We start from the raw sequence: 12,478 nt of genomic DNA, 5'->3' as shown, positions 1-12,478 counted from the left end.
TTCGCTAAATTTCTTCCAGAAATTTCTTCCAAAGGGCGCTGAGGACCTAACAGGCCAGATGCAGGACAAAAAGGAAGCTTTGAAACAGGTCTTAGCGGTATCAACAACTGTAACTGAACTGGGACCCAGAGGAGCCAGACACGCTAAAAGGAATAAATCCCTCTCCACAAAGGGTTTGTAAGGCCCCCGGAGCTGACCAGACCCACGGCACCCTCCCTCCCCACCCGCGCGGGGCAGGCAGGGGGCTATGAGCTCGGCTCCTCCGAGAGATGCCCGCGGACCTGGGGCCAGACCCCGGGCGCAGACCGCGAGGACGCCCAGGACGGCCTTCCGCGGGCCCCTCCCTGCAGTGTCATCTAGAAAAGAATTCCTCGACCTGGTTGTGGGCCCGCGCGCCCCGCCCGCAGCAGCAGCACCGCGGGATCCTTTGATTTCCGCATTCACTCTCTCTCTCTCCTCTCTCTCTCTCTCTCTCTAAAACCAAGCCCGAGAGCAAAGGCACAGCCGAGGGTGGGGAAGTCCGGAGACATTCCCGAGGACTCGCTTGGCGGCGGGGAAGTTTACGGTAATGTTGTCCCTGGGAACGGGCGGAGGCCAAGAGCAAGGTCCCTACGCACCCTCGGGGCGAGCAGGGTGTGAGCGCTGCGCCCGGGGCGGAGGGGGGGCAGGAAGAGGCGGGAGGAGAGGGGCCGAGACACCCGCCCCGGCTCTTCCTGCTCCACCGCCCTCCACCTACTAAGGCTCCCCGCGCGCAGCGCTCGGCTCACTGGCCGTGCGTCCCAGCAGCCTCCCAGCAGCCGACGATCCCGCCGCGCCTCCAGCCAAGGTGAGTCCGGCCCGCCGCTCCCGGCTGTCCCCGACCCGGACCGGGACCCGGCGCCCAGGGAAAGCCCCTGATCGCCGCTCCGGCCCACCCGCCAGGCTTCGCGGGGTCTCCCAGCGCCTGGGAGGGAGGAAGGATGCGGGGAGTCCGTGCTCTGGCCACACTCGGGCGAGGCGAGCAGCGCCCTGGCGCGACCCTCCCCAGATTCCGGCGGACCCGGGGAGGGGGGCTCGCCCTTTATTACAGGAGGTCGGTGTTGGTGCCCCGGGGTCCGAGCTCTCCTCCCTTGCTTTACTCCCACTTGCCTACTTTTCCACCGGTCTCCCCAGTTAAACGAACCCCTGCTTTTGGCCCCTTGTCTTGGCGGCATGCTTTTTTGTGGGCTCCAGCTGCGGGCTGACCTCTGTCCAGCTGTTCGAATCCTCCCCCGCCTGGGCCGCCAGAGCAGGCTCCGGAGGGCTGCGGTCGGCTGGGGAGGGCTGGGCAGGTTGGCAGCTGGCGGATACCCTTCCTAAGGGACACTCGGCCCCTGGCCCTGAGGCTTCAGGTTGTGCTTCCTGTTTGTCTGCTAGACGTGAAGGTTCTCACTGCTGAGGGAGGGAGGGAGGTCTATTTGATTTCTTTATAAAGCAGTTTTGCAGCGGGAGGGGGCGGGGAGAGGACCGTGTTAAGTGATTTCTCTACTGAAAGGGTTTCCCCCTCTCGCTACCTCAATCAAACAAATGGAACTAAAAAGAAACAGGGAAAGAACAGTCTTGGCGAAGGACCTTCCAACCCAGATTAATCTGGCCCAGTGCAAATGAGACAGATGTGCTGGATACCTGGTCACACTTGAACTTGGCCAAAAGAATAGCACCTCCTCCAGCCCTGGACCCTGCACTCTCCAGCCTCAGCTGGGCCCCACCTAACTGAAACCAGGACTTTGCCCGCTGGGTGGGAGTGGTGAGACCCGCTGAGGGCTGGGGGCCAAACCCTGCACAGCTTTAGGCCAGACTCTGGAATTCATTAGGCCCACCCACCCCCACCCCTTCTCTCTGTGGGGAGCTGGGAGCATTCTGCAGGGCGTGGCTAGCACAAAGGGCTCCAGGATTCTGCGAGTGGATGGAGGCCTGTGACTCAGCTCTGAGACCATGTGGGTGTGGCCCTGATGGTCTGGCTACTCTCGGCATATGGTTTGGACAGAACACTCCCTGAAGGGAAAGGGGAACTGTGCCATCTTAGAGGGCATTTTCCAAGAGGAAGTGAGTCACACCAGGACTGGCTGGCAATCTGAAGGAGAGAAGGGCTCTCTTAGTTGAACTATGGATGAGGGCAGCAATTAGATGGGCAAGGCCATCATGAGACCGCTGCTGGGTTATCTGCCTTACGCTTGTTGGCAGGCTGCGTCAGCTTCGCTGGGGAGGCAGCTTTTCTGTTCAGAGGCTTACAGTTGCAGAATTCCACTCCCCACCCCAGCATGGCTTGCGCGCGCGCATACACACACACACACACACACACACACACACACACACACACACACACACCCCTGCAGCCAGTCTGAGTTTCAACCTGCAGCAATGGATTTTTTATATCCTGCATTTCGGGTGAGGCCAGGTTCATGGAAACACCCTCTCAAAGATCTTTGCCTCCAACGTGTTTCGGCAAATTGCAAAAGATAACGAAGGCCAGGGGTTGGCGCAGGAATGAGTTCATAGAACTCATTTGAAATTTCTTCGTCAATCCTGCCCCCACAGATTCCTGTCCAGTGTCTACTTAATCACCTCTTCTAAATGGTATATACCTTCCTCGACAGCCCAAAGCTACCTTCCTCACGGTCCCTGATCCACCCTTTGGAGTTTCTTATTCCAGTTCCTCAAATTTTCTTGAGAGTCCACTGGGCACAAAGCATCCTGATTTCTAGGTGATGGATGCTCTTCCCTGATGTTTCCTGCATACCACATCAGATGAGCCTTTTCCTCCCAGGCCTGGCTTCTGGCCAGCCTCTCAAGCAGCAACCCCGGTGAAAGCAGGCCTCGGCCGGGGCGGAGCTGAGACTGGGTGCCTCCCTGCTTTCCACTGACAGTTCCAAAAAAATGTGACTTTTTAAGAGCACTACCCACTTGGTATGCCCTTGGCTACAGCCCAGTCTTTTAAAGTTGGGGAGAACAATGGAATCTTTTCAGGGCTATAATGTACAAATTAGCACTCAGAGTGCTGGGAAAGCTGGACTGCCGGAAGTTTTAGGATCTTTTTTAAGCTTTTGGTTTTCTTGGAAACACAACAATTTGGGAATATCGCACCAAAAGCAACAAGAACGAATTACTTATTTCTGACAATGTTCAGCACTTCCTAGCCCTTCACTAAATAACTACCACCCAACCCGCCAGTGGATTTAATACCAGTTGTCACAGTGGCTATTGTTTGACCGTTCAGGATGATTAAGGAATAGGAGATGGGTGTACACCATTGGGGTGAAGAAGGCTTCTGCCTTCTCTCTTCCTATTGGGTTGCACCTGGAACTTTTCCTTTGCTGCCCACTTTCTCGTTGGGCGAGTTTTATGTTTGCTGAATGGTTGGAGACACAGCCTGGTCCATTGCCCCAAGTCCCTTTTTCTTCATTTCCTTTGGGGATCAAGTTCAAGAATGTCTTCTGGGTTTAATTTTCAAAAAAAAAAAAAAAAAGGAGGGGGTTCTTTTCAAAATCTCTGAAGCAAAAGGAAGGAAACCTCAAACACATTTGAAAGAATAGATGTTTGTTTTTACTGACACCCTGCCAGTTATTTTCTGGGTGGGCTGTAAGAAAACGACAGTACGGATGAGCAAAGTAACTCAAACCTCTTGCTCTTTAGAAGATCCTTTGTAAAATTTCGGACTAGATCTGGGCATGGGTCCAGAGCAAACATTTGGGATTGCTCAGGAGCAGGACTTCTGTAAGGAGGCCTCCTGCTTCCCTACTACTCCTGGGAGCATCGAAATTGACTTTATTATCAATTTCATTCTCACTGATTCTTAAGCAGCCTCTAATGGGGCAGGGTGCTAGGAGCCCACAATCTAGTGAGCCCACAATCTAGTGAGAAAAGAAACAAACACAATTAACTAAAGGTAATGACATCTTTTTAAATAGTATGCCATTAGCTGGGGAACTTCCCAAAGGCAAGCACTGTGGAGTGAGTGTGTGTATGTGTCTGTCTGTCTCTGACACATGACCAGGACATGCAAAGTGTAGGAGCTCCGGAAACGGAAAATTGAATTCTCTACATTTGTGGAGTCCAGAATCATTTCTGTAGAGAAAACTACACAGAGAGACTATGGACTTCCGAACCTCCACTCTTAAAGACCTATTGTCCAGGCAAACAGGAAATACACAGGTATCAGAATAAAATGATTCGATAAAAAATGAGTGAACAGGAGGTAGTTACATCCCGTGGAGCTCACAGTGAGAGAGCAGAGCTGAAGAGGCATGAAGTAGAAATGGGGATGGACCCACACAAGAAACACAAGAGTGCAAAGAGAAAGAGAAGTCACGTCTGGGTCTGACCAGACCTGTTTAGCAGGACGCATATTTTCCCTCTGCGTATGGAATGTGCTTTTCTCTGTACTCGACTGTCTCGCTCAGAGGCAGCCCCCTTTGGGCCCCTTTCCCGGCCCTTCCCAGCTCTCCTGTCCTCCTGCCCAGCTTGAGCTACCAGGTTTGCACCCCAGACTTGGGTGATCACACCTGATTCATTCATTCCAGTCATTTAGCAAACACTTATTTAGTGTTTCTGGATAGAACAGAATGATTCACAGTTCTTATCCCAGGTAGAGAGACAGGTGAACAAATAAATGAGTGTTTCAGATGCAGGAGGAGGTTGCCTGGGGCACAGAGAGGACCCTGCTGCCTCTTAGCCCCAGGCCCCAGGCCCTCCAGTGAAAAGTGTACCCAAGCTAGAAGCAAGAGTCCCACCCCCTCCTGCAAGAGGAGGTAAGAGGGGGTGGAGCATGAGGATGGGGGATGGAAACCCCAGGTTCAAGTCCCTGAACTGCTGCTTTAGCAACCAACGGTCAGTGCTGCAGTCAGCCAGCCCCACCCTGCAGTCCGCCCCGCCCTGCAGTCGCCCCGCCCAAGATGGGAGGGCTGGCAGCGCTGACTCAGTGGGGCCACCGCTGCTCTTGGAAAGAGCTGCATGACCCATCCGCTACCAAGAGAACAGCTTTAATCATAACATGTCCCCCTTCCCCTCAGTCTTACTGTGAAACCAATGCGCTGGCTCTTCCTTCAAAACAGTTAACTGGTCCGTAGCCCTGGTCAGCGCCCTCTGGGGCCCAGGTTACTGAGGAGACAGCAGGCATCTCATCCGGTTTCCAAAGCTATTTTTACCTTCAGGACCTTACACCTCCTGGCTAGTCGCTGCTCTTCATTCTTATGGCAAATGCTAGACAAATCGTCAGCCGGCTGCTGTATTTACAACCCATGTGCTGAACACACAGGAGAGAAAGAGAGGGGGGAGGGGTCCAGTGGGGCAGGGATGTGGCTTCAGAGAGGAATGCTCTGCTCTGTTCCTTCGTGAGGAGCACAGATGAGGAGGGGGTGGGATTGGGACCTGAAACCTCAGTGCCGACTAAGGGCAGACTGTCCTCACCCTCTTGAGGAAGATATTCAAGGGTGGCCAAAATTTCCTCAGCTTCCCACCCATTTCTCTCAGAAGTTCCTAAATTCGCCTGGTTCCCAGTTTAGGGCCTCACTCTGGCTTTGCAGGGCACTTTCCTTCTGCTCTGCCCCGTGAAGAAAGGGAACCGGGTGTCCCACAGCCCGTTCCAATTTCTGGGATCTTTGGGAATTCGTCATGAAGGGCTCTGTGCTCTACACTCTGTACTCTACTGTTTCTGAGCTTGGGCCCAGGTATTTTTAAACCTTTCCTGAGTTATTTCAGAACTGGAATGGGATCCCACATCCTTCTCCCATAGGTGACTCACTCAGTTGAGTCTGAAGTTGCTGGCCTTCAGTAACTCATCCAGGCCAGGCTGACTCCAGCTAAGCCAGCCCACGGCCATCTGAAGCCGTACGGGAGATGGGGACGAGCCAGACCCGACTGCGTAGGAAGAGAGGGGAAAGGGTGTGTTTGGTCCCGTGGAATTCATCTCACAGCGGACCCTGAGCGTTAATTTGCTGCTCTCTCCAAGAGAACCGCCTTCCAGATGAATCATGCCCCACTCTGGTTTATAGCACTCGTTAGAGTAGCACATTCTTTGGCATGCTGGTTCACGTACTTTTCTGGGTGTTCAGGGGTAGAATTTACTATTCTTAAGTGTAATTGCTCAATCATCATGTTCACCAACCCCACCTTCTCTGTAAAAGATAGCATTTAGGGGTCTGTTTTGGAAACACACCTGTCAGCAGCAGAAACCAGATCAAAAAGCCTTTCTCAGGTTCCTATTGGCCACACTCTAGCAAGGGAAGGTGCGAGCCTCTTCAACTTGTGCGCAGAACCTGTTCTTGTGTTTTGTTGTTGCTGTTTTAGGGAACGGTATGTAACAGCCTCCATTCAAGTTCACCTGTTTCCTACCCAGTAGTGACGTTAGGTGATGTTAGCCAGAGCTGCTCTATTCTGGCCAAAGCATTCCTTCCAAAGAAGTCAAAATCCATTGAGCTTCTATCAAGTACTAAGCATTGGGTCTTAATGAGACATGTACCCCCCAGATCATTATACCTGAATATAATCTGACATGTTTTCTTTCTTTTAAACTCTTTACGATGAAAGCGCTTGCTCTCCCACTGCACCCCAGACTGTGAAAGTAACTCTTCCGTTCTCGCTGCCCAAAATATATCAGGTCCCCAAAGGGGTTAGGATATACTGTTACTTCTTCTCAAGGAACTAGATGATGAACTTTGGGTAGCTTTTATTCAGGTAGGACAAGTGCATTTACTACCAAAGATGCAAATAAATGTCTTCGTTGCAATCACTCACAAGTTCAAAGCTTTAGTAGAGAAGACAGACCCAGCAGGTCGAATTCATTCGTAAGCAGATTTCTAAGCCTTAGGATTAGACTGAACCAGGTTACCAGTTGTGCTTGGAGGGCTGAAGTTGCCCTACTCACCAGGCTTGACTGTGTGGGTTGTTGGTATTCCACCATATCTGAGAGTCCCATTTACCAGCGCCAAGAGAAATGATGAAACATATATTCTTTCAATAGCTGCTTTGTCCATTAAGAAGAGGGATACTGATCTTGCCTTTCCAAATGATTAGAGGTCTTACTTTTCACTCCGTGATTTATGCAGAAATCGTGGGCAACTAGATGAATCCCTCATTCAGAGCATCAATACCTGTGGTGCCTATTTCCATCAGCAGGAGGCCCAAAACCAGGGGTGAATTGGTTCTTAGACTGAATTTTGCAGCTGGAAAGAATCAAGTGAATGATCTAATCACCCTCCTTCCAATTATTCTCAAAAGATTGGCAATACTTACAGCTTAAAAGTTAATGTAGCCCTGGCTGGTGTTGCTCGGTTGGTTGGGCACCATCCCGTGCACCAAAGGGTTGCTGGTTCAATTCCCAGTCTGGGCACATGCCCAGGTTGTGGGCTCACTCCCCTGTGTGTGTGTGGGGGGGGGGGGGGGATGAGAAGGGGTGTGTGCAGAAGGCAGTCAATCTATCTGTCTCTCTCACATCGATATTTCTCTCTCCCCCTCTCCCTTCCTCTCTCTCTAAAAATCTATAAAAAAAAAACTTAAAAAAAAAAAGTTAGTGTAAACTCTGTTTCTTTACATCCTTTAATATGTTTCAACAGACCTCACCAAAATGCCGTCTCAAATGGAACACGCCATGGAAACCATGATGTTCACGTTTCATAAGTTTGCTGGGGATAAAGGCTACTTAACAAAGGAGGACCTAAGAGTACTCATGGAAAAGGAGTTCCCTGGATTTTTGGAAGTAAGTATTGAAAGACTCAGAAAGAACCAGACATGAAATTCTAGGCCCTGGTTCCTTTCCCTTCTTCTTTCCACCCCTTCCCTGTGGAGGTCCCTATTAGAAAGGTGTTTTCACTCACTTATTTATTGAACATTATTGAGTGCCTGCTGTTTGTAAGCTACTGTAGGGGAAACAAGGTAAAGAAGACACAGCCCCTGCCCTCGAGGAGCTTACAATGGGAAGTGAAATAAGACTGCACACAAATAACTATAATACGAGGTGTTTGCTAGAAAGAGTCATCTGCATCCACTGAGTTGCGGGAAAGCCTTTCACCAGGATCACCAGCAAGGCTACCCGGTTGCCCTCAGGTCCATAAACCTGGCATTGGACATGCCACCTGGTCACATTCACTTTGAGCAACCTGAATCGCCCTTCTTAAATCCCTTCAGATAAAGGCTTTGAAAACTTTTTCCCAATTCTAAACTCAAGAAATGGTGCCACGCATCTGCTGAGAGCCAAGCATCGCTCCAGAAATCATTGCTTTTCATACTGAAAATGCTCTGAGAACACGGGAGCACAGCTTGAGTTTATATCTCACCTTCGTCAGACTGAGGGATCGTGCAGACTGGAAGAGGACTCTGCCATCAGCTCAGATACATCACTCAGGGCATTAGGCCACGAGGCACAGTTGTCCTGTTACATTGCGGGCCCTCAAGAGAGTTGTTGCATTTCACTGAAGGTGAAACATCGCTTGACAAAATATTAGATGAAAATGCCAGTCCTTTCCCTGCCACAACTGGAGTCACTTGAAAGGATCGTTACTGAGCGTGGTGTGGAATAATGCAATAGCCTCTACAAGGCGAAGGGAGATGATAGTAAGAGGCCTCTTGTCCTCTGCCTGGGCAATACCACATTAGCCAAGCCCCTGACTCCTGACCCAGTCAATGCAGGGTTTTGTAGCACACTGTGATTTACATGTCAATACCAGTTAAATAAACAGATATAAGTGGCCTAACTAGTCTCTCAGAGCTGCAGTTACCACAATGCTATCCCAGAATGGGTTAGGATGCGCTGTTGCTCTGCTTTTGAACAGTCCTATGCTATACCCCAGGCCAGGAGTTAGTTAACACTGGGCAGGCAGCTTTAGATGGTTGGGCCTCAGTTCCCTCCTCTGTGAAAGGAGAGGGCTGGATGTAATTATCTCCAAGGTCAGTTTCACTTGCAGAGATTCTTCTAGGCAGCCATAAAATGCAAGGACAAAATATGTCTACTGCAAGCCCGCCCATCACGTGAACAAAGGCATTCTCAGTGCACTAAATACTCATTAGTCGTGTTGTTGCATAAGTTAGAAGTCGGGATAAATATCACATGAGATACAGACCCTTCCTCCCTAAAGGCTTTCTGGCATGAGACACATCAAGGGTGTTGGTAGCACCAAGTACTGAACATGCCGTGTAATTTATGCCAGGCATGAAGTCATAATGCCAGACACACCCACACTCGCTGCATTCACAGAGCATTTGGTTTCTAAAGTTGACTCCTCTGTCATCCAAACTGACTCCTTCTGACCACAGCCAGGAAGCTGGGGGTGGGGCCAGAACTGACTGAAACCCACCGAAAGTAGAGGTGGCTGCATGGAGCAGGTTTTAGTTGCTTGCTTAGGGTAGGAGTTGGCAGTGCTTGTGTAGGAAATGGGGAGTTTATGACTCTGTCACACATATTCCTTTTGAAGGGATCCAGTGAAGAGTATAGGATGGCATAGATTTACCAACTCATTAAGAGTGGAAGCCATGTTAGAGACCCTCTAAGTCCAACCTCCTCCATTCATAGTTGATACATGAAGGCTCGCTGAGAGTGACTTACTCAAGGTTACGTGGCTAATAGGATATGAAGCCACACAAGCTTGGCCCGCCCTCTGCTGAGAAATGAGGGCAATCTACCTATCTTCTCCAAACCTAGCACACCATATGACATCATTAGCACCTCCTTAAAGTCCGTAGAACAGTGATCTGAAACTTACTCCCTAAATAATCTTATGAGATCTTTTCCTAAGAGTTTCATATTTAAAGGACTTGGCTATCAGGAATAAAGGTTTAAGAGAATGTAAGTTTAAACTACAAAATGGGGGAGTTTCAGGTGGTTCTTAGGCAGAATCTCATGATTTTAAAAATGGTGGGAATAATTGAACTGGAAGCAAAACACGTCAGAAAGCCATGCTGGTTCTAATTGGCAAGAGCAGTGGATTGAGAATTAGGAGGCTTGGGTCTACCTTCTCTTGGCACAGAATAAGCCATTTCTAAGGTCCCTATCATTATATGAAAAAAAAAATGCCATGGAAACCTCTTTCTTAGTTTAAAGTAAATTTAAACAATTTACTGAAATGCTCCCTCAAGACAGCAAAATCCATTTAGATGATCTCCAAAGATCACTTATAACCTAGAACAAGAATTCTGATCATTGAGAGATTATATACATGGTGGTCAGCAGTACAAATCAAAGAAGTTAGTCATTGCAAACACCGACTGGTCTTTCTTACCTTTGTTTTTGTTTCTGTTTTTGTTTTTCAGAATCAAAAAGACCCTCTGGCTGTAGACAAAATAATGAAGGACCTGGACCAGTGCCGAGATGGCAGAGTTGGCTTCCAGAGCTTCTTTTCGCTAATTGCTGGGCTCACCATCGCATGCAATGACTATTTCGTAGTACACATGAAGCAGAAGGGAAGGAAGTGAGCAATTACTTTGCCCTGATAAGAGTTCTCCCAATGGGTCCCTTAAGGAATATGTGCCCCACAGCTTCCCCCTGTCTAAGAATTTCATGAGCAGATTGGGACTCTTAAAGAAATGTACAAATAAAATGCCACCCCCATTGAACAAGAGAAAGAAAAGCCAATAAAGCCAGATAAGCTTTTGATTTTTATATTGCTTGTATCCTCTTGCCCCCCAATAAACAAGTTTTTTTTTAGTTCCTAATTTGAGGCAGAATGTTTACTTCTTCAGAAATGCTTGTTCCCTACTTCATTTCAAAGAAAACAAAACAAGCCCGGCTGGTGTGGCTCAGTGGTTGAGCATTGACCCATGAACCAGGAGGTCACAGTTCTCAATTCCCTGTTAGGGCACATGCCTGGGTTGTGGGCTCAATCCCCAGTAGGGGGCTTGCAGGAGGCAGCTGATCGATGATTCTCTCTCTTCTCTCCCTTCCTCTCTCTCTGAAATCAATAAAAACATTTTTTTAAAAAAAAAACAAAAACACCAGAATGCCCTTGGGCAGCCAGCACACTGCAAAGCTCTTGCCACAGAACCACCAAAGTGGGAAAACACTACCCACCCGGCTTGGAGTCTTACTACTCTCAGTGATCTGCCTTTGTAGCTATGTCTAGACGAAGGACCAAAACTCCAAGGATGAAGAGAAGGCACTTCAGGAATATATTCTAATTTTACAGTTACTGAGCACAGCCTTGCCCTGGTACATCCGTGCCTTTCCAACCAGCACTTTGGATGCCTGAGATGTCTGAGACCATTTTTCAGAGCAAAGTGTCAGTAAACTCTAGGGTAAAAGTAAGTCCATAAGGCAACTAAAGAAACAAAGAGTCTAGTGTGATGCCTTAATAACATTACATTGACATTTATTGAGTTGTCATGAAATGTCAGGAAATAGACTAGCATGACTTAGATCGTGGGGTAGTGCTTTTTTTGTTGAAGTGCCAGGACTGATGTCTTGATAAAGAGCAAACTTTCTCCCAGGCCTTTCTGTGCCTGTCTACAAGCTTCAGCATATCTGCATTATGTGCTAGGTGCTTATTAATATTATAATACTCTTTTTATAGAGAGAGGATGTATGAATTGGTACATGAAATTGTTCCAATAAAATAGGTCAATGAAGATGGAAACATTTATTTTTATGATTGGACACATCAACATAATTCTTGGGAAAAGTCTAGCATAAGGTCATGTACCATCACATGGGAAAGCATGCAAAAGGGAACAGGATAGCCCAAAACTAGCTTTGGGGAAAATACATCCAATAAAATTAAGGTTAAAGATAAAATTCCAACCATTTAATTTTGCCCATCATATGAACAAAACAACTCAGCTTTGCAGTCTATGGGATTCTATTAAGTTTATAATGGAGAGGAATTTATTACAAGATATTAAGTGGAAGAGGGAAGTTGGCTAGCTAAAGACACTAAGTCCAGAATCGACTCCCAAATCCATGCCATAGAACTGAGCTGTTGAGGGAGCTGCTGGCTCAGGAAGCTGCCTGCTGAACTAGGAAACCATTGCCACAGCTGGCAACTTCAGAACCATACGACCCATAGCCACACTAGCAAATACAAATACCCATTTTCCTGCACCTTTCTACACTGGATTTGGCTCCCACATCCAAGTCTCAAGAAAGTGCATCAAGCCCGGCCCGCATGGTGTGGCTCACCGGTTGAGCACTGACCTATAAACCAGGAGTCACAGTTCGATTCCCACTCAGGGCACATGCCCAGGTTTCGGGCTTGATCCCCAGTGTGGGATGTGCAGGAGACAGCCAATCAGTGCTTCTCATCATTGATGTTTCTATCTCTCTCTCCCTCTCTCTTTCTCTCTGAAATCAATAAAAGTATATACTAAAAAAAAGAAAGAAAGAAAGTGCATCAAATTAGCAGAATCTCAGGTATATCAAAACCCTAACTGCATAGGAGCCTGGGAAATGAAGTTGTACATTTTCCAACCCCTGCACACTAGGAGCTGGATGCTGATCCACCATATCCATAGTGATGATTGCTAGTTTTAAGGGAAGTCT

The 12,478-nt window shown here is 48.4% G+C and overlaps 1 protein-coding gene across 3 annotated transcripts; it reads left to right on the top strand.

The window, feature by feature from the left end:
* The first annotated feature begins 454 nt into the window (after nt 1-454).
* On the top strand, nt 455-10,659 carry S100A10 (S100 calcium binding protein A10). Of its 3 annotated transcripts, none has more exons than XM_006095289.3 (3): nt 455-565; nt 7,569-7,711; nt 10,258-10,659. In XM_006095289.3, exons 2-3 carry the CDS (start codon nt 7,580-7,582, stop codon nt 10,417-10,419), a joined length of 294 nt encoding a protein of 97 aa, XP_006095351.1. In that variant the 5' UTR covers nt 455-565; nt 7,569-7,579; the 3' UTR covers nt 10,420-10,659. The 3 variants fall into 3 exon arrangements, with proteins under 3 accessions (XP_006095351.1, XP_014316846.1, XP_014316847.1); XM_014461360.2 differs by lacking the exon at nt 455-565 and adding an exon at nt 670-826; XM_014461361.2 differs by lacking the exon at nt 455-565 and adding an exon at nt 2,572-2,595.
* Nucleotides 10,660-12,478: the final 1,819 nt, after the last annotated feature.

This window comes from Myotis lucifugus, unplaced genomic scaffold, assembly GCF_000147115.1.
Source record: "Myotis lucifugus unplaced genomic scaffold, Myoluc2.0 scaffold_151, whole genome shotgun sequence".
Classification (NCBI taxonomy): Eukaryota; Metazoa; Chordata; class Mammalia; order Chiroptera; family Vespertilionidae; genus Myotis; species Myotis lucifugus.
This window is presented reverse-complemented; position numbering and strand designations above follow the sequence as displayed.

Coding starts and splice junctions, on each gene's coding strand:
- S100A10 (XM_006095289.3), top strand. CDS start 7,580: ATGCCGTCTCAAATGGAACACGCCATGGAAACCATGATGTTCACGTTT. Junction 7,712..10,257: donor AGTTCCCTGGATTTTTGGAA/GTAAGTATTGAA, acceptor TTTGTTTTTCAG/AATCAAAAAGACCCTCTGGC.